We start from the raw sequence: 25,742 nt of genomic DNA, 5'->3' as shown, positions 1-25,742 counted from the left end.
AGAATTGTCCCAGATTTGCACTAAGTGCAGTAGCGGGCAGGAAAAAGGATGTTTTACCCACCAGCCGCAATGACAGCTTTTCACGCCTTATTGTCCCATTCCCAGTGTGTCCCACCTCATTAATAATTCATTCCTGAGGAATATGCCGGGCCGTTGGTGGGGTGGCCTTTGATTTGCCTGCCTCCCCGTCACCTCAGGCCTTCAGCAAACTGGCCTAACCAAGCATTGTGTGAGGTTGATGCTTTATTGTATAAGAATATTAGTGTGTTGGCATAAATGGGTATTGTTACTATTGTTACAGCATCTGTGTTTGACTCCGTCTTTGGTATTGTTATGTTACACATTAATTTTAAAATGGATATTCAATTAGTAGTGAGTTTGTGATCAACATTATGTTTGCACAGTTCTTACGTGAATTAGTGATACCAGGGATTCAAGCTTAGATTAAAAAGTCAACAGAGTATTTAAATTATTTATTTCTAGTAAGCTTTAATGTGCTTCAGCTATAGCTGAGGGCAATTCAGAGAATTCAATCCAAGGAAGCCATACGGCTCACTTTATTTATCTAGGCCGGGTTTAACTGAACTCACTGATTCTAGTCTTAAGAGTAAGTATTTACTCCATTTGTGGATGTTTCTAGATTCAGATTTGTGTAGGTTGAGCCTTGTTTAGGTGTACATGAAGCTAAATGATTTGGTCTCGGCCCTTCCCGCTCTGTATTTGGGATTGGCTAGTTGAGCTGCCAACAAAATCTGGTGCCTGAAATCAGAGACTCCCTACCTTAAGCCTGCTCTTAGGTAGATCAAATTTGTGTTCGATTTCTTCTTGGCTGCTCATCTTCCCATCAGGAACACCTGCTGTGACTCATCATCTGCCTGGCCAATGTCTTTGCTGCCTGGCTCAGTGAGCCACCAAGAGCTACCAAAGTCATGTTGTTATACCTCAGCCTTGCACTGTGCTCAGAGGCACAGGATTAACTACTGTGCTGATACTCATTACAATTTTTATTTATATTGGTTTAACACTGAACATCTATCAAACTAACAACTTTAGCTCTTCAGTTCTTTTCATTTGATTTACTCTGGGCTGGAATCTTCTGGCCCTGTTGGCATCGGATGTCATGACGGGCAGGGGGTACAATATGGCAAGAAGGCCAAAATTCAGTTTAATGCTGTCGTGAAACCAGTTTGCGATCGTGTGCTCTACCTGTCAATAGCGGGCCATGTTTCCCGCCGCCACACATCGGGAATGTCATTTTAATACATTCGCATCTAATTATGAGCCCTGCTCACCGGAAGCATCCCCCCACGTCAAATTTACCAACCACACCAGCGTGACTTCAGAATGATATGCTTCACAATGGCCTTTAAGAGGCGTGCACCTGGCGAGCTGGACTTCAGTGGGAACTCGGAGGTGAGTGCACACAATTTTGTGCAGTACTCGTGAGCATTGCCCATAGGACATCATGGAAGGGGCACCATGCATTCGCAGGGGATACAAGGCTAGCAGCTTTTTCCCAGCTCGTTTTCAGTGCCACACCAGGTCAAGGGCTCCAACGCAGGTCAGACCGGGGGCAGAGAGTGGGGAGCAAGGCAGCACAGACTGAAGGAAATACCAAGCGCATGCTGGGGGGGAGGGTGGGCAAGGGCAGTGGCCATGCATTTGGAAAAGCTTGTCAAAAGTGAGCTTCTTCCGCAGCCGGGACCATTCAGCTGCAGCACCATTAACATGCTTGGAATCGGGCCTCTGAAGCTTTTCTGCCCACTCAATCAACTCAAAAGCATGAATGTGCCACCAAATGCTTCAGAACCTTTCACCCCTCGGGCACAGACTACAAATTAATGTGCGTTTTAGGGGCCAGCAGAGCAATGGGCCAACTGGGCAAATTGTCCAATCCCCTTGCGAAAGGTGGCCATTCTACAGTCACTGGAGGAAGTGCTCAGAGCCCCTTGTAATGTCTTTATTAAGGTTAGACCAGTATCCATTATGGTTCAAGCTAACAGCACAGCCTTGCAGTGCAAGTTAGGAGAATGTCTATGCTTGAGATGACAGCACAGCATGCAGTCCAATGGCTGAAGCTGCTGCCAGTCAGTCAAGCGGAATAGGGTGGAGGTGAATGGAGTTTCGGATAGCACTATACACTGGCCATCCAAGTGGTGGCCAGCACTCTCCATGCGTGAAGGGGCCTTCAGACTTAACCAAGAGACGTTCTTAGTACACCCATGCTAACCCATGTGTCTCCCCCTTGAACCTGCAGGAGAACATCAGGATCATGGAGCCTAGTGATTTAGCGATATTCCTTATGGCTTACAGGACCAGAGAAGAGGAAGAGAGCAGTGGAGGCACCTGGCTCGGAAAAGGGAGGAGCATCTCCCTTAAGATGAAGGGGCAGCAAGGCCTGCTTTGCACACAGCTGAAGATCCACAGCGAGCCATCACTCTTAGGTGCCTCGCTGGACCCAGGGTCTATAGATGGAGCTTGTCATTCCTGCAGATAAGCGAGAACTAGTGTCAACGAAGTCTAGCGAACTGGTCGGTCACATATGTCACCTACTGCAGGATTTGGTGCCACGGGGACATGGAGGGCATCCACTACCTGTGGCTGTGAAAGTGACCATGGCGCTCAATATTTACGCCAGTGGCACCTTCCAGGGCTCCACAGGTGACCTGTGTGGGATCTCACAAGACTCCACACACAAGTGTATCCCGGAAGTCACAGATGCCACCTTTGTGAAGGCACAGAACTTTGTGCTTTTCGCCTGGAACCGGGAAAGCCAGGATGCAAGTGCGCTGGGATTTGCAGTGATCTCTGGTTTCCCACAGGTGCAGCGTGTGATTGGCTGCACTCATGTAGCACTTAGATCTCCATGACAACAAGCAATCAACTGCAAGGGCTTCCACCTGCTGAATGTTCAGCTGGCGTGCGACCTCCACAAACACATCCTACAGGTCTGCACCCGATTCCCAGGGAGCTTCCACGCCTTTTACATCCTTAGCAGGTCACAGATCCCTGACGTCTCCCAAGCTCCGGAGAGGCTGCAGGGTTGGCTCCTTGGGGAAAGGGCTACCCACAGAGAACGTGATGACACTGATACGGCAGCCTCAGGGTGCCACAGAATGACACTACACTGAGGCTCGTGCTGCGACCCGGACTTTGGCGGAGCAAACAATAGACATTGTGAAAATGAGGTTTCGATGCCTCGATAGGTCTGGTGGAGAACTGCAATACAGTCCACCGAGGGTGTCGCGCATCATCGTTGCTTGCTGCATGCTCCGCAATTTGGTATTGCAACAGGGGCAGGACCTGGCCTAGGAGGAGATGGCGGAGCTGCACATATCCTCCGATGAGGAGAACTTTGAAGGGGAGAATGCTAGCGATGAGGCCATCGCACTGGCCAGATGAGGCAGTCGTGCTCAGGAGACCCTCATAGCGGCAAGATTCATGGAAGATGATGACAAGATACAGTGAGGACAGGCCTGATAACCTCACCTTGCATCTGTGTTATGTTTTAATACAGGTAGTGCCAATACTTTTTTAAAGATTCATCAATACTTACATAGGCATGGGGGTGGTTGAACATTGTGTTTTCGTTTATTTTACTTCTGCAAATGAACTAACAAAACAAAATGGATTCTGCGATCCCATAATGCACAGGCTTACAAAGTATGGCAAGCTAAACAAGACACACAGCACATAACAGTTTGACTCCTGTGTGACTGATTACATACCCTCAGTGCTCAGGCTCATGTCATGGAGAGACAGTGGAGGCCCTAAAAGTCGCTAGATTCTAGGAGGATGATGACGACATGCAGTGAAGACAATCCATAGATCTTCAAATAGCTTCTGTGAATGTCTGACTTCTGTCTGGCTGAAGGCAGCTCGCTTGAATTCTGCGATCAGGGTCATATCATAAAGATGCAGAGGGGAAAATGTAACTTCTCCTGATCCTATTGCATTCTTCGTGAGCTGAACCCTTCCTGACCATACTGTCAATGGTCACAGATGTTGATGAGATGGGGGACCAGCCACATCTCAAAGGTGTGCTCACCAGATTTTGACCCCGAGGCTACTCTAGAACTAGGTCCTACCGAGGTGTGTGTCTGTGCTGGGAGACGATGTGGGTGAGTACTGTGACAGGTCTTCAATGAGGGTGTCATCAGAGTCTTCTTTCAGGGTGTCGGGACTTGAGTCAAGGACCTGGCTTGTGGACCCCCACGTCTGCTTCCCTGATGTGCCTGCGAAAGCAAGGAGAGACAGTTTGTGTATGGCAGGGAACTATGGAACAAGGGAACTCACTCACAGAATGGTTGTCTGATGGATGTTGCACTATTGGATCCTCAATTGGTTGAGCACTGCTGACCTCACTGTCAGCACAGGAATGGTCCAGATTATTGCGGGCCAGCTGGATGACTATTTTCAAAATCTGTGAGGACCTTGATGTCAGGCATTCCTCCTCCTGTCTGCGACTTCTCCCTTTTGTTGTGTGCCAACTTGTCCTGCAAAGACAGATGGAGAGTGTGTAAGCAGGATGCCTGTCAGGCCAGGTGAGAAGGATGCCTGGCATGTGTGTGTGGTGAGTGTTGCCATGATGACACGATCCGCAGAGCAGATGAAGGTCTGTGAGTGAGAATAAATAGTGATGTCCCTTGAACTGGCAGTGACTGAGATCCCTGTGGCTGTGTGATGGGTTTGTGAGTGTGAGAGTTGAGGGTGATGAGAAGAATGACTTACACTGGCAGAACGGAGGAGCTCATTCATCCTCTTTCAGCACTGGGTGGCTGTCCTCTTTTGCAAGGTGTTGACCACTGCTGCCACCACCTCCTATGCTGGATTTGTCACCTTGCTTGTCGGTCTTCACCCAGAGCGGGGGTAGAGGACTTCACAGCGGGCCTCCCCTGCATCCAGTAGGCATGCAAAGGAGGCGTCGCTAAATTTGGGGGTGGCATGTTTCCTCCCTTGGACAGTCATGACTTTGCAACAACTTCCGATTATTTAGAGAGTTCTAGCTCTGTGCAGGAGCGTCCTTTAAATATGGCATCTGGATTACTGAAGGCTTTAGTTGACGGAGAGGTGGGCGAATCAGAGGCCGCCCCACCAGCGATCCGGCATGTTTTCTGGGAATGCATTATTAATGAGGTGGGCGCGCTGGGAATGGGAGAATATGGCATGAAAACCCGCCATTGCAGCTGGTGAGTAAAATGTCCTTTTTCCTGCCCGCTACCCCAAATCTGGGATGATTCTGCCCTTGGAGTCTCAATTTAGGCTGTTTTAGATTCTTTGGGTATAATTTTAACTGTCAAATGCGACAGGTTCAGGTGCAGATAGGGGAAGTAATGCACTGAAGAGTGGCAATGGTCAGTATCCTGACGAGATTCCACCTACTTCTGGGTTTAACCCAGGCAGTTTGCAGGCAGTGTCAGGTTAGTAATAGCAATATTTAAATTTACAATTAGCTGAGGATTTAACCCAGAATTGTGGCTTTAACAGCCAATCTAAGGGTTTTCCAAGTTGTGTGGAACTCCCCAGGGTCAACAAGGCAAGTTGTTCAATGAAATTAATGTACTGAAAATACTATAAACAGTGCAATTGCAAATCTCAGCAGGTCTGGCAGCATCGGCGGAGAAGAAAAGAGTTGACGTTTCGAGTCCTCATGACCCTTCAACCAGTTCTGTTGAAGGGTCATGAGGACTCGAAACGTCAACTCTTTTCTTCTCCGCCGATGCTGCCAGACCTGCTGAGTTTTTCCAGGTAATTCTGTTTTTGTTTTGGATTTCCAGCATCCGCAGTTTTTCTGTTTTTATCAATTGCAAATCTTATGGGCAGCCTCTGTGAAAGACTTGTATACACAAGACTCATTCTGAGAGTCTAATTTTGCTGCTTTGAAGGTGATTTCTAACTTTTTTTGAAGTCATTTCACCTACCTTGGTTTTTACTCACTTTGACCAGCAAAATTAGACTCTCAGAATGAGTCTTCACTGTAGCATGGGAGCAACTTGCACAGCTATATGGATCTCTGATCAGGGGCCTTCACTGCAGCATGGGAGCAACTTGCACAGCTATATGGATCTTTGATCAGGGGCAGCAGGAGCAGCCACACCAGCAACGGGAGCACTGGAAGCCATATGAGTAGCTACAAAAGCAGAACCCACACGAACAGCTACAAAAATAGAAATCACACCAACGGCTAAAATAGCAGAAGCCACAACATCAACTGCAACAGCAGAAGCCACGCTAACAGCAGCAACAACAGCAGGAGTAGCAATTACCTAAAGAATGGTGAAAATGTCGAACTTGCTACCACAGGGAATGGTTGAAACAAATAGTATTAGATACATTTAAGGGGAGACTAGACAAGCATGTGAGCGAGAAAGGAATAGAGGGTTGTGATTATAGATTTAGGTGAGGAAAAATGGAAGAAGGCTTGAATGGAGCATAAACACCAACATGGGCTGGTTGGGCCAAATGTGCCGTATTTGGTCCAGTCATCAACTTCCTGCAGTTAAAATCTACAGGAAGTTGGTGACTGTGCTTGTGTGGCAATATAAGGTGCCCTCAGATCAATCTGGAGTGTTCATCATTTGTAAGGGAATCCTTTCCCTTAATGTTCAGATCATTTGTGACTACCAGTAGTTTATCATGTGTGTCTGCACAAGATATCCTGGGAGCTGCCATAATTCATTTATTCTGTAGCTGATGACTACTCAATTTTAAAACTTTCACCCTTGTTTTCAAATCCCTCCATGGCTTTGCCCTTTCTTTTCTCTTTAATCTCTTCCAGCACCACAGCCCTCTCGGATATCTAATTTGGCCTCTCGAGCATTCCTGATTTCAGTTGGTCCACCGTTGTTGGCCAGGCCTTCAGCTACCTCGGTTTTAAGTTCCGGAATACCTTCTCTAAACCTCTCCACTTCTCTGTCTCTCTTTTCTTCTTTATGATGCTCCTTAAAACCTAACTGTTGACTAAGCTCGAGCTACAGAAGGTCGACACCATCCAAGACAAAGCAACCTACTTGATCAGCACTCCATCCACCACCTTAAACGTTCACCCCCATTCTGATGCACAGTAGCAGCTGTGTACATCATCTGCAAGAAGCACTGCAGGAACACGTCAAAGCTCCTTCAACAGCAACTTCCAAACCACGACTTCGACCACTTAGAAGAACGAAGGCAGCAGACGTATGAGAACATCATCATCTGAAAGTACCCCTCCAAGTCACATATCATCTTGACTTGGAACAATATTGTTGCTCCTTCAGTGTTTTCCAGGGTTAAAATCCTGGAACTCCCTCCTTGACAGTGCTGTGAATGTACCTACATCACATGGACTGCAGTGGTTCTCCACCATCATCTTCTCAAGGGCAATTATGGACGGGCAATGACTGCTGGACTTGCCAATGATTCTTATATCTCACAAATGAATAAAAAAAGCTTTTGGCCATTGGCCCTAATTTCACCTTATGCAATTTGGTGTCAAACTTTGCTATATAATGCTGCTGTGAAGCACCTTAGGATGTTCTATTTCATTAAAGGCATTACCATGACAATAATTTCACCCAGAGGTAATTTTAATGTGGCAACAAGCAAGCACCAAAGGTTCTGCTAAACATAACACCTGAATGCTCAATGTTCACAGTCACACATGGCTGCTATTTTAGGCAGTTGAATGGAACACATTCTATCTCAGATTGCTCTTTCCAACATACATCCCTTTTTGACCTACTTACAGAAAAAAATCTCCACATGACAAGATGCAGTGCATCCTGATGTGAGGGAGGATTACTAACCTACAAATTTTGACTTTTTATGAGGAAAGAGTTCCAAAGCCGTAGGAATTGGAGACTTCCCCCAAAACTTATCGCTTGTTTCATCTTTATTTTCTTACTGACTCACTTAGTCATTCACTTCCTTTCGCATGAGAATACATTGCAGCACAAGACACTAGAGTGGCCTGCCATATTAGCTGTTTTAATTCCACACAGGTTTCTGGCCAGGCAGAGTGCCCAGTATTTGAGAAATGGCATGAGGTGGCACAGCTAATGAATGCCATATCTATTACCCTCAACAGTTCAACTCAAATGACTGCAAATGTGCCAAACTGGATACAGTTCCAGGTAAGCACTTGCATCAGTACAGTGCGACCTGCTGTTGCAGGGCAATCCCTAGAAACAGAGAGCAGCCACTCACCTTATATCCCCTCCTAATAAGGAACTGGTTGGAAGGAACACATGGTTGCAAAGTAGAAGAAGCACTCCATATACTGTCACAAGGGTGAAATATTAGAGCATAACACAGTATTTTCCATAGCTTTAAAAAACGTGAGCATATAAAAACAAACTTCAAGTTTAAAAATGATTACTGGCAATGGTCTACATGCCCTTCACAATGACTGTTTCCATCTGACAAAAAGCACTTTTATTTTTAAACTGGAAAAGTAGGGTAATTAAAATTTGGTTATGCTGGCAAACTAAGATATTGTGATTTAATTTAGGATGTGATAGAACAAGACAAGCTTTAGTATTTAGGCTGTTGGCATGAAGCTTAGGGGAGTGTTGCAATAGTTTATTTGTCTGGGAAATTGGATATTATGGGGATTATGGTAGTATAGTGGTTATGACACTGGATTAGAAATCCAGAGGCTGAGATTAATAATTTGAATTAACATGAGTTCAGTTCTACCAAGACAGTTGGAAAATTTGAATTCAATTTAAAACATGGAAATTAAAAGTTAGCATGAAGCTTTTGGATTGTCATAAAGCCCAAGTGTTCATTAATGCCCTTTAGGGAAGAAACCAGTCTTGCTTATATGTGTTTTCAGTCGCACACCAACTTGGCTGACTGTTAATTGCCCTGTGCTTTGGCTAAGCAAGCCATCAGTTATGTCAAACTGCTACAAAGCATGACTGCATCAGTTCAAGAAAAAGGCCACCAGACCTCAGGGGAATCTGAGAAGGACAACAAATGCCAGACTTCCCAGTAATGTCCATGTCTCAATAATGCAGAATTTAATAATTGAGGTTTATGTCTATTTACCTCTGCAATCAAAGAGGGTAGCATTGGGGAAATGGGCCTAAAAGCAGACTTCCTCTCATTAGTGTCATAATAAAGGGTTCTTAGTCCTTCAGCAATAACTTCCACATGATTCTGCTTCAAGTGGTTTTTAAAAAACAATCATTAAAGTAATGAATGAAAACAGTTTTAAGTATTGTATCAAATGGCAAGCAACTAATACAACCTAGTTACCTGCATACTTCAAAGTGATTGGACTCAATTTTCTTCAGTTCACTGTGCTATCTCTGACTGTCCCAAGAGCACCAACAACTACTAACGACTAGCCCTATAGTTATAACCAATAAAACAGGATCTAATTATGGACACATTGGCCTTGCCCTGGCCATATCTTGTTATTAACTGTTATCTGGTCCTTTGCAGCATGTTTCCAAAAACCTTTTATCTGTAAGCTCTGCTAGTATCTCACAAGCACATTTAAGTTCTGTACACAAGCAAGGTTTGATGGGAAGCTGGACTAGTAGCAATAGTCAGTATTCAAATAGAGTTTGTATGAACACATTTTCCACCATTAATGCTTTAAAAAATCCAGTTACCACTAAAAATACAGGGTTCTTTCCTCTTGATACCTGTTTCCCATGGGAAATTGATGAGTTCAGTGAGATCGACAAATCACACAGCTTTGATTCAAACAACCCTATACTGCAAGTTTGGAGATGTTATACCTAATTTTTGCTGTTACTTGAAAGGACCTAGGAGCATAAAAATTACCTCAACCGCCTTTGACAGATGTCCCTATTGTGAAAGTGATGTATGCATCAGGCTGCAAGACATTGCAAAGTTCCATAAGTAAGTTCCATGGTGTAAGAGTTTTTACACTAGATTGCCTGATGTGCAAATATCTATCTCGCATGCCTCTTCTGATCCTCCCTCTCTAGAAATTGCAATGGAGGTAGACTGCTATAGGGATATACAAAGCTCCTATCTAAGAATCACACAGTGACAATTCCCCAAGGATACTAGATACAGGAGCCAATATAGTAGAAAGAGTAACAATAGGTAGAATGAGGATGAAAGCACCTTTAAGCAAACGTGACTATTACAGTAGAAAACAGCATTGGAACAGCAATAATAGGTTAATGAATCCCAAGAATTCCCAAGGGTCAAGTGATGGGTGCTTCACTATACAGTGAACTTCCCAAAATGGAGAGACAGGGTCCTCAAAATTACACACAATGAAGATAATTCAAGAGAAGGGATGGAGTTAATGATGTATATGAACAAATTATACTGGCCTCAAGGAGTTTCAGTCCTGCGATGATTGTGTTAGTCATGGATTCTTTTAACTGTGCTGTACTAGATAGTGCTTGCACTTCAACAGTATGTGGGAAAAGTTCGTTTAAAATGTTATCTTTACTAGGCAGTGACAATAGATGCAAGGTTAAGGAATATCAAAGTACCATTTGCTTTAGATTTGGTGACAACAATGCATTGAAATCAGAGAGCTGTAATTCCATGTAAAATAGCTGGTGTAAGCTATTTTATAAGCAATGATGTATTCGCTAGTGAGAAACTGGGAGGTGGTGGTATAGTGATATTGTCACTGAATTAGTATTCCAGAGACCCAGGGTAATGCTCTGGGGATCCAGGTTTGAATCCCACCATGGCAGATGGTGAAATTTGAATTCAATAAAAATCTGGAATTAAAAGTCTAATGCCGATTGGAACAAAAACCCATCTGGTTCATTAATGCCCTTTAGGGAAGGAAATCTGCTGCCCTTAACTGGTCTGGCCTACATGTGACTCCAGACCTACAGCAATGTGGTTGACTCTTAAATGCCCTCTGAACAAGGGAAATTAGGGATAAGCAATAAGTGCTGGCCTAGGCAGTGATGCCCGCATCCCATGAACAAAAATAAAACCTATGCTTTTGCATAAACATTCCATGAAAAATTCACCAATAAAATTTGATAAGGAGCATGATAAGGCAATTATTTTTGGAAAGTCAGTGGATCTGCAGTTTACTCAGTCACAATATTGTTATCTCTTGATAACAAAACTTTATCATTCACATCAGTGTTAGACAAGTATTATCATAATTTTCCAAATATAAAATTCGCTTCGATTTTCATGAATGAAGAGTCAAATTTCCCTTATCACCATAGATAATATGCACCTTGATGTTTGCAATACTGTGGTCAAAATGACCCTTTATTGTTAAAATTAGTGAGCAAACCCAACTAAGCTAAAGGGCCCGCCCCACCCTAGTTTGCGAGCTAATTGGTTGCTTTTGTTAACAGAGTTATTTCCTATGGTGGGCCACGTTGTATAAAGTGGGACCCTTTGTACTAATTTTTGAGTCAAAAATTTTAACCCTTAACATGGCAGACAAAATAACAACAGCTTTCGAACGTGGGAATTCGATGTTAATGGAGTAAACATTTGAGTTTCGTAGAGGTCTAAGGGCAAACTAGCCCCAAGGCAAGCAAGCCAAGGCACCTGGACATGGAAGAAAAGCTCAGCACCCATATCTTGAACAACGACTTCTGAAATATGTTCACCAATGCCAAATAAGTGGGTGCACAGTCAGCACTGTAGGAATTAATGAAAACAAGAGATGATCATTTGTGCCTAAGAAGTAGGAAGAATATCATTGAAACGCAACATTTCTGGTAGGTATGCATTATCATCGCGTTATGCGTCAGGAAAAGATGCTCTTGACCAGCTGGAAAAATTTTTAAAATTTGTCACCATTTATAATACTAACAAACTTCAAACTTCTAGATTAAAGTTTAGGGAAAAAGAATGTTAAATTTGGAAAATTACAGTGATAGCTTCAGATGATAGAAAGCAGAGAGGAAAAATGCCAGCGGGAAGGTTTTAGGCTCACTTCCTGATGCCTTCACCTCCCCTTTGCCAGCCCTCATGTCTCCCAGCCTCTCCACAAAGGCTAGAAAATTCTGGCCTAACTGATAAGTGCCGTCTGGGCATCACAACCTATTACCTTATCAGGGTCTATTCATTTCCTAGAGCCCTCTCTTTTAGAATAAACTAAATCTCCTAAAATAAACTCCATGTCACATGGTCTTATATGATGCCTCAATGCTCTCTGAATTACATTTGAGACCTTAGCCTTGATGAAAGTCTGCCTCCTTGCATGTAAAAGCATTCAAATATGCAAAAAATTGCACATAATTGAAAATACTGCTGTGGTATTCATGATCATGATGTTCATGCTTTCACACCATTTTTGAACTCATTATTGACAAATTTTCCTTCATTATCAGTCAGAAATTTAGCTGGTTCTCCAATTCCAGTCCCTATTCATTTCTCTATGATTTTGTCTTTTATAACACTTCAGATTCACTGACTTACTAAGTAGTATTGTAGAAAGACTAATTTTGGTTGCCAGCCTACAAATGTGGAATGAAAATATTTCTGTCTTTCTCCCAAAGGTTCAGATCCATAGCAACTATCTTGTTAAAGCCATGTGCTGATGAATGACTTACAATAGGATACGATGGAGTCCTCCAATACTTTTTTCCTACAGATTTCACACTTCTCACTAACCTCTTCTAAAGGCCTCGTATACTCCATTAAGCACACCTGCATCTTTTGGCAGGTTTTTAACCTTTGACAAATAGGATGTGCAAATTGTGTTTTTTTTATTCATTCACGGGATGTAGGCTTCGCTGATTGGGCTAGCATTTATTGCCCATCCCTAGTTGTCCTGAGAAGGTGGTGGTGAGCTGCCTTCTTGAAGCACTGCAGTCCATGTGGTGTAGGTACACCCACAGTGCTGTTAGGATGGGAGTTCCAGGATTCTGAACCAGCGACAGTGAAGGAACAACGATATATTTCCAAGTCAGGATGGTATGTGACTTGGAGGGGAACATCCAGGTGGCGGCATTCCCATCTGTCCACTGCCCTTGTCCTTCTAGATGTAGTGGTCGTGGGTTTGGAAGGTGCTGTTGAAGGAGCCTTGGTGAATTCCTGCAGTGCATCTTGTAGATAGTACACACTGCTGCTACTGTGCGTTGATGGTGGAGGGAGTGAATGTTTGTGGATGTGGTGCCAATCAAATGGGCTGCTTTGTCCTGGAACGTGTCAAGCTTCTTGAGTGTTATGGGAGCTGTGCTCATCCAGACAAGTGGAGAGTATTCCATCACACTCCTGACTTGTGCCTTGTAAATGGTGGACAGGCATTGGAGAATCAGGAGGTGAGTTACTCGTCGCAGGATTCCTAGCCCCGACCTGCTCTTGTAGTGACAATATTTATATGGCCAGTCCAGTTCAGTTTTTGGTCAATGGTGACCCCCAGCATGTTGATAGTGGGAGATTCAGTGATGGTAATGCCATTGAACATTAAGGGGCGGTGGTTGGATTCTCTCTTGTTGGAGATGGTCATTGATGAAGCAGCTGAAGATGTTTGGGCCAAGGACACTACCCTGAGGAACTCCTGCAGTGATGTCCTAAGAAATTGGACTGACCTCCAATAACCACAACCATCTTCCTTTGTGCTAGGTATGACTCCAACCAGTGGAGAGTTTTCCCCTTCTTTCCCATTGACTCCAGTTTTGCTAGGGCTCCTTGGTGCCACCCTCTGTCAAGTGCTGCCTTGATGTCAAGGGCAGTCAATCTCACCTCACCTCAAGAGTTCAGCTCTTTTGTCCATGTTTGAACCAAGGCTGTAATGAGGTCAGGAGCTGAGTGGACCTGGCGGAACCCAAACAAGCCCTGCTTGAAAGCACTGTTGATGACCTCTTCCATTACATTACTGATGATCGAGAGTAGACTGATGGGGCGGTAATTGACGGGGTTGGATTTGTTCTGTTTTTTGTGTCCAGCACACACTTCGGCAATTTTCCACATAGCCGGGTAGATGCCAATGTTGTAGTTGTACTGGAACAGCTTGCCTAGGCACGCGGCAAGTTCTGGAGCACAAGTCTTCAGCACTATTGCCGGAATATTGTCAGGGCCCATAGCCTTTGCAGTATCCAGTGCTGTTTCTTGATACCACGTGGAGTGAATCAAATTAGCTGAAGATTGGCATCTATGATGCTGGGGACCTCTGGAGGAGGCCGAGATGGATCACCCACTCAGCACTTCTGGCTGAAGATTGTTGCGAATGCTTCAGCCTTATCTTTTGCACTGCTGTGCTGGGCTCCCCCACCATTGAGGATGGGGATATTTGTGGAGCCTCCTCCTCCAGTGTTTAATTATCCACCACCACTCACGACTGGATGTGGCAGGACTGCAGAGCTTAAATCTGATCCGTTGGTTGTGGGATCACATAGCTCTATCTATCACTTGCCGCTTAAGCTATTTGGCACACAAGTAGTCCTGTGTTATAGCTTCACCAGATTGACACCTCTTTTAGGCCTGGCATGCCCTCCTTGAACCAGGGTTGATCCCCTGGCTTGGTGGTAATGGTAGAGTGGGGGATGTGCCACGCTATGAGGTTACAGATTGTGGTTAAGTGCAATTCTGCTGCTGCTGATGGCCCACTGCACCTCATGGATGCCCAGTCTTGGGTTGCTAGACCTGTTTGAAACCTATCCCATTTAGCATGGTGGTAGTACCACACAACATGATGGAGGGTATCCTCAGTGTGAAGGTGGGACTTCGTCTCCGCAACGACTGTGCAGTGGTCACTCCTACCAACACTTTCATGGACAAATGCATCTGTGACAGGCAAGTTGTTGAGGATGAGGTCAAATATGTTTTTCCCTCACCATCTGCCACAGACCCAGTCTAGCAGCTCTCTCATTTAGGACTCAGCCAGCATGGTCAGTGGTTAGTGGTGCTAAGCCACTGTTGGTGATGGACATTGAAGTCCCCCATTCTGCATTCTTGCATTGCTCAGTGCTTGGTCCAAGTGGTGTTCAACATGGAAGAGCACTGATTCATCAGTTGAACGAGGGCAGTACGTGGTAATCAGCAGGTGGTTTCCTTGGTCCATGTTTGACCTGATGCCATGAGACTTCATGGGGTCTGGAGTCGATGTTGAAGACTCCCAGGGCAGCTCCCTCCTGACTGTATACCACTGTGCTGTCTGGAATCACAAGTAGGCCAGACCAGACCAGATAAGAACAACAGATTTCCTTCCCTAAAGGGACATTAGTGAACCAGATGGGTTTTTATAACAATTGCTAATGGTTTCATGGTTATCTTCAGACTTTTAATTCCAATTTTTTTGTTTTATTGAATTCAAATTCCACCATCTGCTGTGACGGGATTCGAATCCAGATCCCCAAAGCACTACCTTGTGTCTCTGGATTATTAGACCAGCAAAGAAACCACTACGCCATTGTCTCTTGACAATTTGCTTTTCTTTCTCTTTTCATCTGGTGCCATTGGTACTTGTCTCACACTCTGAGAAACATTAGGTTTTGTGAAGGGGACACAATGATATCTTGACTGGGTAAACTGCAGATTCACTGACTTTCCAAAAATAATTTCCTTATCATGCTCCATGGCAAGTTTCATTTGTGCCTTTTCATAGGGGACTTAACGCCATGGCACATGTATCTGTTGAGAGACTACATCTGCACTTATAAAATGACTTACTAATGACTAATTTATATGAAATTCTCTTTAGTAACTTTCTTTACTGACCTCAGATTGTTGTCATTACCAAACCTAAAACATGTAGTTGTTTTATATTCCTTAACTTTGCATCAATCCTCAATACTTGGTGAATCAAGATAACATTTTAACCTATCTTTTCCACATGCTGTCAAAGTGCAAGCAGCATCTAGGACTACACAACCAAGTCTGTGACTAACAAATTCATTGCAAATCTCTTTGTGATCAGCATAATTTGTTTGTATTCATGATTATTTTCATTCCCTTCCTCCAAATTACCTGTGTCATGTGTAGTTTGAGAAGCCTGCCACCTAATGATATTTGTAGCCACACCTGAAGCACCTATTAAATGCCCCTTGGGCATTTCTGGGATTCATTTGCCAATTATTTCTATTCCAATTCTGTCTTCTGCTATAATAGCCAGGTATGCTAAAGGTGCTTTCAATCTCATTCTGCCCGCCTTTAACCCTTTCATTGTATTTATTGACAACTGAATCCAGCACCTGGACCATTTTCAAATCTGACAATTATTGAGTCCTCTGTTCTCTGTGTCATCAAGGAATGTCCCATTTGTTCCATAAAGGCTGAAGGAAATTACTGTTTCCCTAGGAATCATTTCAAGGCCGCAGACATCTGATCCAACAGAGCCTTCCTCTCTGATGGTTGAACACCATATGAGACATTATAGCACAACCCAACAATTTAAATGCTTGTACTCATCCAGGGATCCATAAATTGAAGTTTGTCAAATTTTTTTTACAATCTGTTAAAGTTTATGTTATTTGGAATAACCAAGTGTTTTTCAAAAACCTAACAAAGTCCTGACCATGTGTCATAAGCATTTAACAGATCATCTTTCTTGTAAATTTCATCCAGTAACTCTAATAGAAGATGCATACCTTCATCACTTAGCCAATGAAAGGCATCCAGCTGTCAAAATGTTTTATTTCTGGTAGGAAGCAACAATGCCAAGTCCATACCTTATTTCCTCTTTGGTAGGGCCTAACCCATATCCACATATCCACTTCATTCTTCCACTGTTAGATGGTTCAGGTTTTGAGAACGCCAGACAGTAAGTAGCATGAAAGTGTAATTTTATCTGAGTGCAGCAAGGCCAAGTGCTTAACTCTGGGAATTTAGTAAGTGAGGGAATTTAGTGCAGTGAGGGATGAATTGCTGTCTGGTCTTTTACAAAAATGGAGTTGTCCAAGAGGGGGCACCGAAGATAGTGAGACCTGAGAGCTAAAGCCTAGAGACATTAATTAGATGAGCTGGTAGGTGGTTGGTGAGTTTTAAGTTATAGTATTCTCTATCTCTAAACTGGGCCATGTTTTAAACTGCTATGGGGGAGATATAAGTATAGTATTAAATTTATAGCATAACTAGTTAAACTCCATACCCTACCTATAGAAAATCATCTAAGTCCTAATTAGATAAAATACCGTAGAGATGGCAGGGCAAGTGATGTGTTGCAGCTGTAGCATGTGAGTTCTGGTGGGCACATGTGTGATCCATAGTAACAACATGTGCATGGTAACAACATCTGCAACTCGAAGAACTTCAGCTTAGTGTTGATGAACTGGAGCCCAAGCTTCAGACACTGCAATGTATCAAGGAGGGGGTAGATTACCTGGACGGTTTGTTTTAGGAGGCAGTCACACCCCTTAGGTTGGATATTTCAGGTTTGATCTGTAGTCAGGGACAGGAGGTTGTGACCGTAAGGCATGTATTGGGATCCAGATGGTAGAAATGGAGGAGCCTCAGCCCTTCCAATTGTCCAATAGGTTCTATGTTCTTACAGCTTGTGTGGACAAGAGCAGGGACTGTAGGGAGGATTAGCAAACTGACCAGAGCACCATGGTGCAAGGGGCCATTCAAGTTGGGGGAGTCAAAAGGAATGTAGCTGCAGTGGGGACTGTTAATTTATGGGGTTAGATTCTGTTCGCTGAGCTAAGAGTGTGAAACCTGAATGTTGTGCTACCTGTCAAGTGTCAGGCTTAAGGGCATCTTCTCAGGCTGGAGAGGAACTTGGAGTGGGAAGGGGGGTCCAGTTGTTGTGGTCTCTGCGGGTACCAATGACATAGGTAGGATAAGAAAGAGGTTCTGAAGAGAGAACAAGAGCAGCTTTGGGCTAAATTAAAAAGCAGAACCACAAAGCTAATAATCTCTGGATCACTATCTGAGCTATGAGCAAATTGGTGTAGGATAAATAGATCAGAGTGGTGAATGCATGGCTCGAAGACTAGAAGGGGAGAAATGGAATTTGATTCATGGGTGTGAGAATGAATGTTTTTTTTTTAAATACATTGGGGAATATTGTGTTATTCTGTTAAAAAGGCTGGGGGCAGGATTTTTAGGTCGACGTGTGGGCGTGATCGGCGGACCAGGAGCAGCCGGGTAACAGATCGTCACCCGCAATCGGCCCCCGACCACAATTTTACTCTGGCTGGCCAATTAACGGCCAGCCAGCATGAAGCGTGCGCTGATATGATCAGCGCTGCCCGGGTTGGGGACGGGAGGGAGGGTGGTGGTGAATGCTGAAGTCAGCGTGGCCTGAGAGAGCGCTCACAAAAAGCTCCCTGAAGGCAGAGAGCTGCCTTACAGAGCTGAAGACTTCAAAAGTAAAAAACGATTTTTAAACCCAGAACACAAGCAGTCACCTGAGCATAGACTTTTACAAATTCTGTGCATAGATTTTTTATTTGAAAACTGAAAACTTATCCCACCCTTGCATGAGGTTTCCTGAAAAATGCAAAGGCTGCCTGGCCTATTCGCCTGCCCGCCAACCGTAATGTTGGACAGGCAGAGAAAAATCTCAGTTAAATGCTCCGTTAATGGGCTTAATAGCCCTCTTAATTGTTGGCGGGCACACGCCCAATGTCATCACGCATTATTTTACGCTCGAAAGGGTCAGGCACATCCCACATGCTCAGCAGAAAATTCTGGCCTGGGTGTCTGTGTGTGTGGGATTTAATTAAGCTGGGCAAGGGTTTGATAGGAGTCAGGTTGTCTGGGATTTGGAAACATGAAAACGATAAAGGTATTAAGTTGAGGCACAAGTAAATAGGTTAGATCTAACATTTGCATTTTTAGATATGTTGGGAGGTTGTTTGAATATCAAAGGGAAGTGAGAGGTGTAAGGGAAAATGTTGCCATCTTGCAGGAATTCATAGCTAAACAAGTATTGGGGATATGATATTGATCCAAAAGTAAAGACAAGATGGAAACATGAAAGATCTTATATTTGGAAGGGTTTGAGTTTCAAAAGGGTGCAAGAACAATGGAAATGAGATGAAAGGGGATAAGGGTATATTAGAGTTACTGTGGATAGCTGTTGAGCTGGAGATAGCTGGAGCTGTTTAAGCTGTTGAGAAATCTTGGGTAGCAGCAAGCAGTTTTATTATGAAGTGGATTCCATAGCAGAGTGGAAGAGGATAAAGGTCATGTGGTACACCTTTATTGAAGCTACAGCAGTTTGTCTTGTGTAATATTACTGGATTTTTCATATTTAAACATCTGTAAGGGAGTGTTGCTTGGAAGGTGTTTACTTGTGGGGTTGACCACGTAGAGAGTTTTGGGGGAATGTTTTGTAAGACTAACCTTGATCGTGTAACTGTAATCTTGTGTGCTTAAGTTTTCTTTTATTTTTGTTACTGCTGAGATCAGTACCTTGTCTTCTTGTTATCAGAATACAAAAAAAAAGTTGTGGTTCGTAAACCCTCTGGGTTTCCCTCTGGGATTTGCACAGCAATTAAACACTGGCTGTAGTCATAACAATGGGTTGCTAGCATTGTAAAGCAGGCTTTAAACTAAATAGTAGGAGAGGGTTCACATGATGGGATGTTTGGAAAGTTAAAAAGAAAGATCAAGGCAATAGTGCAGGGTACCCGAAGTGTTACAGGAAGGGACAGTATACAAACATAAGACCGCACAAGTAAATAAGGTCAGAGTTGGAAAAAAATGGTAAAAAGAAAGAATTAAAGGCTCTTTATTTGAATGCACACAGCATTTGTAACAAGATGGATTAGTTGATACCACAAATAGAAATAAATGAGTATGATATGTTAGCCATTACAGGGATGTGGTTGCAAAGTGACCATTGTTAAGACCCGAATATTCAAAGGTATTTGACATTTTGGAAGGACAGGGAAAAAGGAAAAAGAGGTGGGGTAGCTTTGTTAATTAAGGATGAGATTGGTACAGTAGTAAGAAATAACTTTGATGTAGAATCAGTTTGGGTGAGATAAGAAATAGCAAAGGAAATAAGTCAATGGGAGTAGTTTGTAGGCCCTCTCACAGTAACTACATTGTAGAACAGCGTATAAATCAATAAATAATAGGGGCTTGTAAGAAATGCATCGCAATAATCATGGAAGATTTTAATCTTCATATAGTTTGGATGAATGAAATTGGCAAAAATAGCTGGGGGGGCGGGGGGTTGAGTTCAGAGAGTGTATTCAGGATGGTTTCTTAGGATAATACATTCTGTAACCAACCAGGGAACAGGCTAATTTAGACCTGGTAATGTATATTGAGACAGGATTAATTAATAACCTCATAGTACAGGATCCTCTTAGTAAGAGTGATCATAACATGATAGAATTTCACATTCAGTTTGAGGATTAAAAATGTGGGTCTGAAACGAGAATCTTAAAATAAAATAAAGGCAATCAGAAGGATATGAAAACAAAGTTGGCTAAAATGGAATAGGAAGATAGGTTAAAAGATAAGATGATTGAGCAGCAGTGACAGACATTTAAAGAGATAGTTCATAACTCAACAAAGAATCATTCCATTGAGAAAAAAAGACTATGAAAGGAATGCACTATCTGCGACTAAATAAAGAAGTTAAGGATGGCATCAAATTGAAAGAAAAGATGTATAATGCTGCAGGGATTAGTGGTAGGCGAGAAGAATAGGAACATTTTCAAAATCAGCAAAGAATGACCAAAAAAACAAAATAAAAAGTGAGAAGTTGAAGTGTAGGAGAAAACTAGCAAGAAATATGAAAACAGACAGTAAAAGCTTCAACAACCACATAAAAAGGAAAAGAGTAGCTAAATTGAGAATTGGTCCCTTTGAAGGTGAAACTGGGAATTAATAAAGAAAAACAAAGAAATGGGAGAGACTTTCACAGTAGAAGATACAAAATGCATCCCAATAATAGTCAAAAATCAAGAGGCAAAAGGGAGGATCTTAAAATAATCATGATTACTAGAGAAAGGGTCCTAGGAAATCTAATGGGTCTAAAGGCTGACAGATCCCTTGGCCCTGATGGCCTGCGTCCAAGGGTCTTAAAAGAAGTAGCTGCAGAGAAAATGGATACATTGGTTACAATCTTTCAAAATTCCATAGATTCTGGAAAGCTCTTGGCAGATTGGAAAACTGCAAATGTAACACCTCTATTCAAGAAAGGAGGGAGACAGAAAGCAGGAAACTGCAGGCCAGTTAGCTTAACAACTGCCTTTGGGAAAATGCCAGAATTCATTATTAAGGAGGTAGTAGCTGGACATTTAGAAAATAATAATACAATCAGGAAGCATCAACATGATTTTGTGAAAAGGAAATAATGTTTGACAAATTTATTAGTGTTCCTTAAGGATGTAAAAAAGTATGGTTGATAAAGGAGTACCAATAGATGTAGCGTATTTGGATTTCCAAAAGGCATTTAATTTGGTGCCACATAAAAGGTTACTGCACAAGACAAGAGTTCATGATATTGGGCGTGATACATTAGCATGGGTAGAGGATTGGCTAACTAACAGGAAATAGAGAATCAGGCTAAATGGATCATATTCAGGTTGGGGAATTGTAACGAGTAGAATGCTACAGGGATCAGTGCTGTGGCCTTGATTATTTATGTTCTATATTAATGACTTGGATGAAGGGACTGACTGTATTGTAGCCAAATTTGCTGATGATACAAATATAGATAGGAAAACAAATTGTGAGGAGGATAGAAAGACTGCAAAGGGATTATGTCAATAAGACATGAAAAGAAATCAAAACTATATGTACCAAAACTTTATTCCTTTTTGCTATTTTAAAATGGACTTCTGCAGAACCACAAAATGAACTCACAAGATTGGCCAAAACATAAACAGAATTACCTGGACAAACTCAGCAGGTCTGGCAGCGTCGGCGGAGAAGAAAAGAGTTGACGTTTCGAGTCCTCATGACCCTGAGTTTTCTCACTGCCAGAATCATTTAACTAATTAATGGACTTGCCCGTCCAACCTTAAGGTTGGCGGGCAGGCCAGGAGCCCCAGCAGGAATTAGAAAAAGCATGAAACCTCATCCATGGGTGGGATGAGGTTTCATGTAGGTTTTAAAAAATTTTATTAAAGTTTTTGTAAAAATTTTGGACATGTCAGGAATTTTTTTCTTATTTTTAATATTTGTGACAGAACAGCCGATCTCCCTGACACAGCACCTAGCCTCAGGGAGATGTGTGCATTCTTTCGTGCGCATGCGCGCAAGAGTGCACTCTCTGCTAAGGGATTCCCCCCACCCCACCCGCACAGGGAACACATAGCACTTCCGTGTGGACGTCGCGCAGGGTGGGCCTTAATTGGCCTGCCCACGTAAAATGGTGCCGCGCCCCCGATTGGGAGGTGTTGATCAAAGGCGCGCCTGTGCGCACCTGCCATTCAACTTTGCCCCCAACGGTGGTAAAATCTTGCCCTTGGTTCTGCAGGACAGCTGAAAAAGCTGTCCTATTTCCTTTTTGATTGTGACTTCCACTGAGCCTTGCCTCCAGCAACACAGAGAGAGACAGAGAGACTGCGCCTGCAACTGCAGGGCTGACTAGTTGGTCTTCTTGCTGTCACATACACACTATACCAGCACATTAGCACGTACTGCACTGCTCTTCAGCTAGCTTTTAAACCCATTTTCCTCTGTGTATTCCTGTAAGGGATAAAAACCATATCTTGCACCCAGAGTCTGTTTTCTTTGATGTCTGACTATTTTACACATTCTGAGATATGAATCAACAGGAGATGGATTTTTGATGACTGCTGAGACGTGTAATCTGTCTTTTGTCTCTGCAACCACAGGAAATTAAAGTTCAGTCTTTTGCATTTTTCCTATCTCCCTTTTAAGTGTCTCTGCCTGAAGAAGGCCATGATACCTTTTCAGGTGCAGCATTCCATGTTCTCTCAAGACAGGTCTGTCAGTATAATCTGCATAGGAGTTTCCCCAGAAAGTGGTCACTTTACAATATCAGCCATCTTTTGCTCAATGTCCTTGCTTGTATTTCTTTAAAAACACACGTCTTCCTTAAAATGTTCAATAAGCCCGTAAGTAATTTGTGGCTGTAATCGGCTTTTCATGACATTTTCCCTGCACTACGAATGAAACGAGTTTCATTCTAATTTAATTACAAAGGAAAAAATAAATAAAACAACAAACACACACACGCACACGCATACACATTCATTCTCCTAGCCTTGGTCAATATTATCTCTTCGGTTCTAACTGGATCTCTTTTAAGTTCTGGACATGGCGTTTGCAATCACATTTGACTTCCTGGCAATGTGGGTGATTTTTAGGTGGTATGGTTGGGGAAACAAACTCCAACGGAATAACCTGGCATTCTGTGTTTTAACCTTTTTCAGAAAGGTTAAAGGGTTGTGGTTAGTATAGACTGTGGTGTCTCAGTATTTATTTTGGACATATATCCCGAAGTGTTTGAGAGCCAGTAATAAACCGAGGGTTTTCTTCTCCACTATGGAGTACCGTTTCTGATGTGTGTTTAGTTTTTTTGGTTTGTTAGTCTCTCAATCCCTGATTCAGCTTCCTGGAGGAGGACAGCCCTTAGCCCATTGTCACTTGCATCAATGGCTACTTTAAATGCTAAGTTAATGACTGGAGCTGCAAGCATTGGCTCATCTATTAAAATAGATTTCAGCTTTTTGAAAGCTGTTTGACATTTCTCAGTCCATACTTTGCTTTTTTTCTGTAGTAGGTCTGTGTAGAACCCACACATACCCAAGAACCTCATGATTTTCCGTTTCATTGTAGGAATAGGGAACTGTGCCACTGCTTGTACCTTTGCAGCCCTGGGCAGTACTTGTCCTTGACCGACTACATGTCCTAGATAGATCACTTGAGCCTTAGTGAACTCATTCTTTGTGAGATCGACCACTAGGTCAGCTGACTGTGCTTTCTAGAAGAGAGCTTCTGGTTGCTCTAAGTGAGTTTCCCAGGTGTTGCAGTACACTAGGAGGCCATCTAGGTACACTATGCATTTGGTGAGCCCACTGACTGATTGGTGGCAGCTTTGTCCGCTGGACTGCATGCTGTGCTCTCAGCTCAGGTGCAGGCAATCCCCTAATCCGCACAGCTAGGGTGCGCTGTTAGCTTGAACCATGGGGGAGGCAGTTCCTGAATCTGAATGAAGACAATGCAAGGGGCTCTGCGCACCTCCATCTTTGGCTACTCCATGGCTAGCTTTCGCAAGGAGATTATACAGTTTGCCCAGTTGTACAATTGTTCTGCAACCCCATAAAATACTCATTAATTTTCAGTCTGTGCCTGAGGGGTGAAATGTTCAGGAGCATTTGGTGGCACTTTCATGCTTCTGCGATGCTTGAGTGGACAGATAAGCTAGAGGCCCGATCCCAAGCATGTCAATGTAGCAGCACCTGAACTGTCTCAGCTGTGGAAGAATGTTCACTTAATAATTATTTCCCTAATGTGTGGCCACTTCCCTGTCCCCCACCCCTGCATATGGTTGTGTATTACTATCAGACCGTGCTGCCTTGCCCAGCCACCTCCCCCCTTGCCCCAACTGCAGTGCAGCCATTGCCTCAGCACTGCACAGTCAGCCAGTCGGGAAAAAGCAACTTGCCTGCGCTCTCACCTTAATGCCTCTTCCTTGAAGTCAAATGGGTGACCCTCACAAGTGCTGCACTCACCCCCAAGTTCCCCTCGAAGTTCAGCTCGCCAGGTGCATGCCTGTTAAATGCTGCTGTCGGCGTGCAATCATGACACCATGCCCAATAATCCAGCATGGTGGGATGATACTGTTGGTATAATGGTGCCGATACAAGGAAGATTATGAAATGCAAGTGGATTGAAATTAGGTTCCCGACATTGGATGACGGGAAAGGTGGCCCGCCATTGATGGGAGGAGTGGATAATCACAAACTGGTTTCACAATAGCGCAAAACCAATTTTTGGCCTTCTTGCTATATTGTCCGCTCATGCCCGCTATGACGCCCAACACCAGTGGGGGTGGAAAATTCCAACCAGAGATACTCGTGAACTTAAGACTCCCTATTCACTCAATTAAGTGAAGAGCGGCGAACAAACCTGATGAGGCTGCTCACTGCATTTAACAGCTTACACAGAGACAAACCAGGCTGAACCACACTAGCTCTACATGATGTGGATGTGGAAGAGGCCCCTCCCATAAGGAAATATCCCTATTGTCTAGGCCCAAAAAAGCTCGTCCAGGTTTGGGAGGACATTAACTACATGCTGGAGCACCAACTAATAAAGCCTAGTGACAGTAGCTGGAGCTCCTGAGTTTGCTCATGCCCAAGACGCATGGCTCCACAAGGTTTTGCGTTGACTACCGAAAGGTTAATGCAGTGACCAGAGCTGACTCCTACCCAATACCCCACCTGGAAGACTGTATAGATTGGGTAGGTAAAGCAGCCTACCTTACAAAGATAGATTTACTCAAGGGATACTGGCAGGTTCCCTTGACTGCCTGAGCGAAGGAAATCTCCACCTTCAGAACTGCAGATGGGTTATAACGGTTTTCAGTCATGCCATTTGGATTCCAAAATGCCCCAGCCACCTTTCAGGCTGATGAACCAGTGGTGGCTAGCACTCTGCGAATTCATTAAGGGGCCATCAGACTTAACCAAGAGAGGTTCTTAGTACACCCATGATAACCCACGCAACTCTCTCTTTCATCCTGCAGGAGGAATACACCAGGAGTATAGAGCCTGGTGACCCAGCTGTATGCCTCATGGCTTAAAGAAAGCAGAAACGAAGGAGAAGAAAGTGACAGAGGCACCTAGCTGTGCAGAGGAAGGAGCAACATGCTCAGGAAGAAGGGGCGGCTTGGGCTCCTGCGCATGCCCACTGAAGAGGCACAGTGAGCCGTTGCCGGTCAGCGCTTGGCTAGGCCC

General features: G+C 43.6%; 1 protein-coding gene across 1 annotated transcript in view; it reads left to right on the top strand.

Annotated features, from left to right (window-relative positions):
- Positions 1-25,742, top strand: part of kif25 (kinesin family member 25) — a 100,679-nt gene that overhangs the window by 30,067 nt on the left and 44,870 nt on the right. Inside the window, exons 4-7 of the mRNA XM_041206817.1 lie at positions 1,299-1,413; positions 7,980-8,111; positions 8,864-8,973; positions 9,796-9,855. Coding sequence (XP_041062751.1) covers positions 1,299-1,413; positions 7,980-8,111; positions 8,864-8,973; positions 9,796-9,855 — 417 coding nt within the window. The remainder of the gene's footprint in view (positions 1-1,298; positions 1,414-7,979; positions 8,112-8,863; positions 8,974-9,795; positions 9,856-25,742) is intronic.

Source organism: Carcharodon carcharias, chromosome 2 (genome assembly GCF_017639515.1).
Source record: "Carcharodon carcharias isolate sCarCar2 chromosome 2, sCarCar2.pri, whole genome shotgun sequence".
In the NCBI taxonomy this organism is placed as follows: Eukaryota; Metazoa; Chordata; class Chondrichthyes; order Lamniformes; family Lamnidae; genus Carcharodon; species Carcharodon carcharias.
Note: the sequence above shows the minus strand (reverse complement) of the source record. Positions and strands in the feature narration are given on the sequence as shown.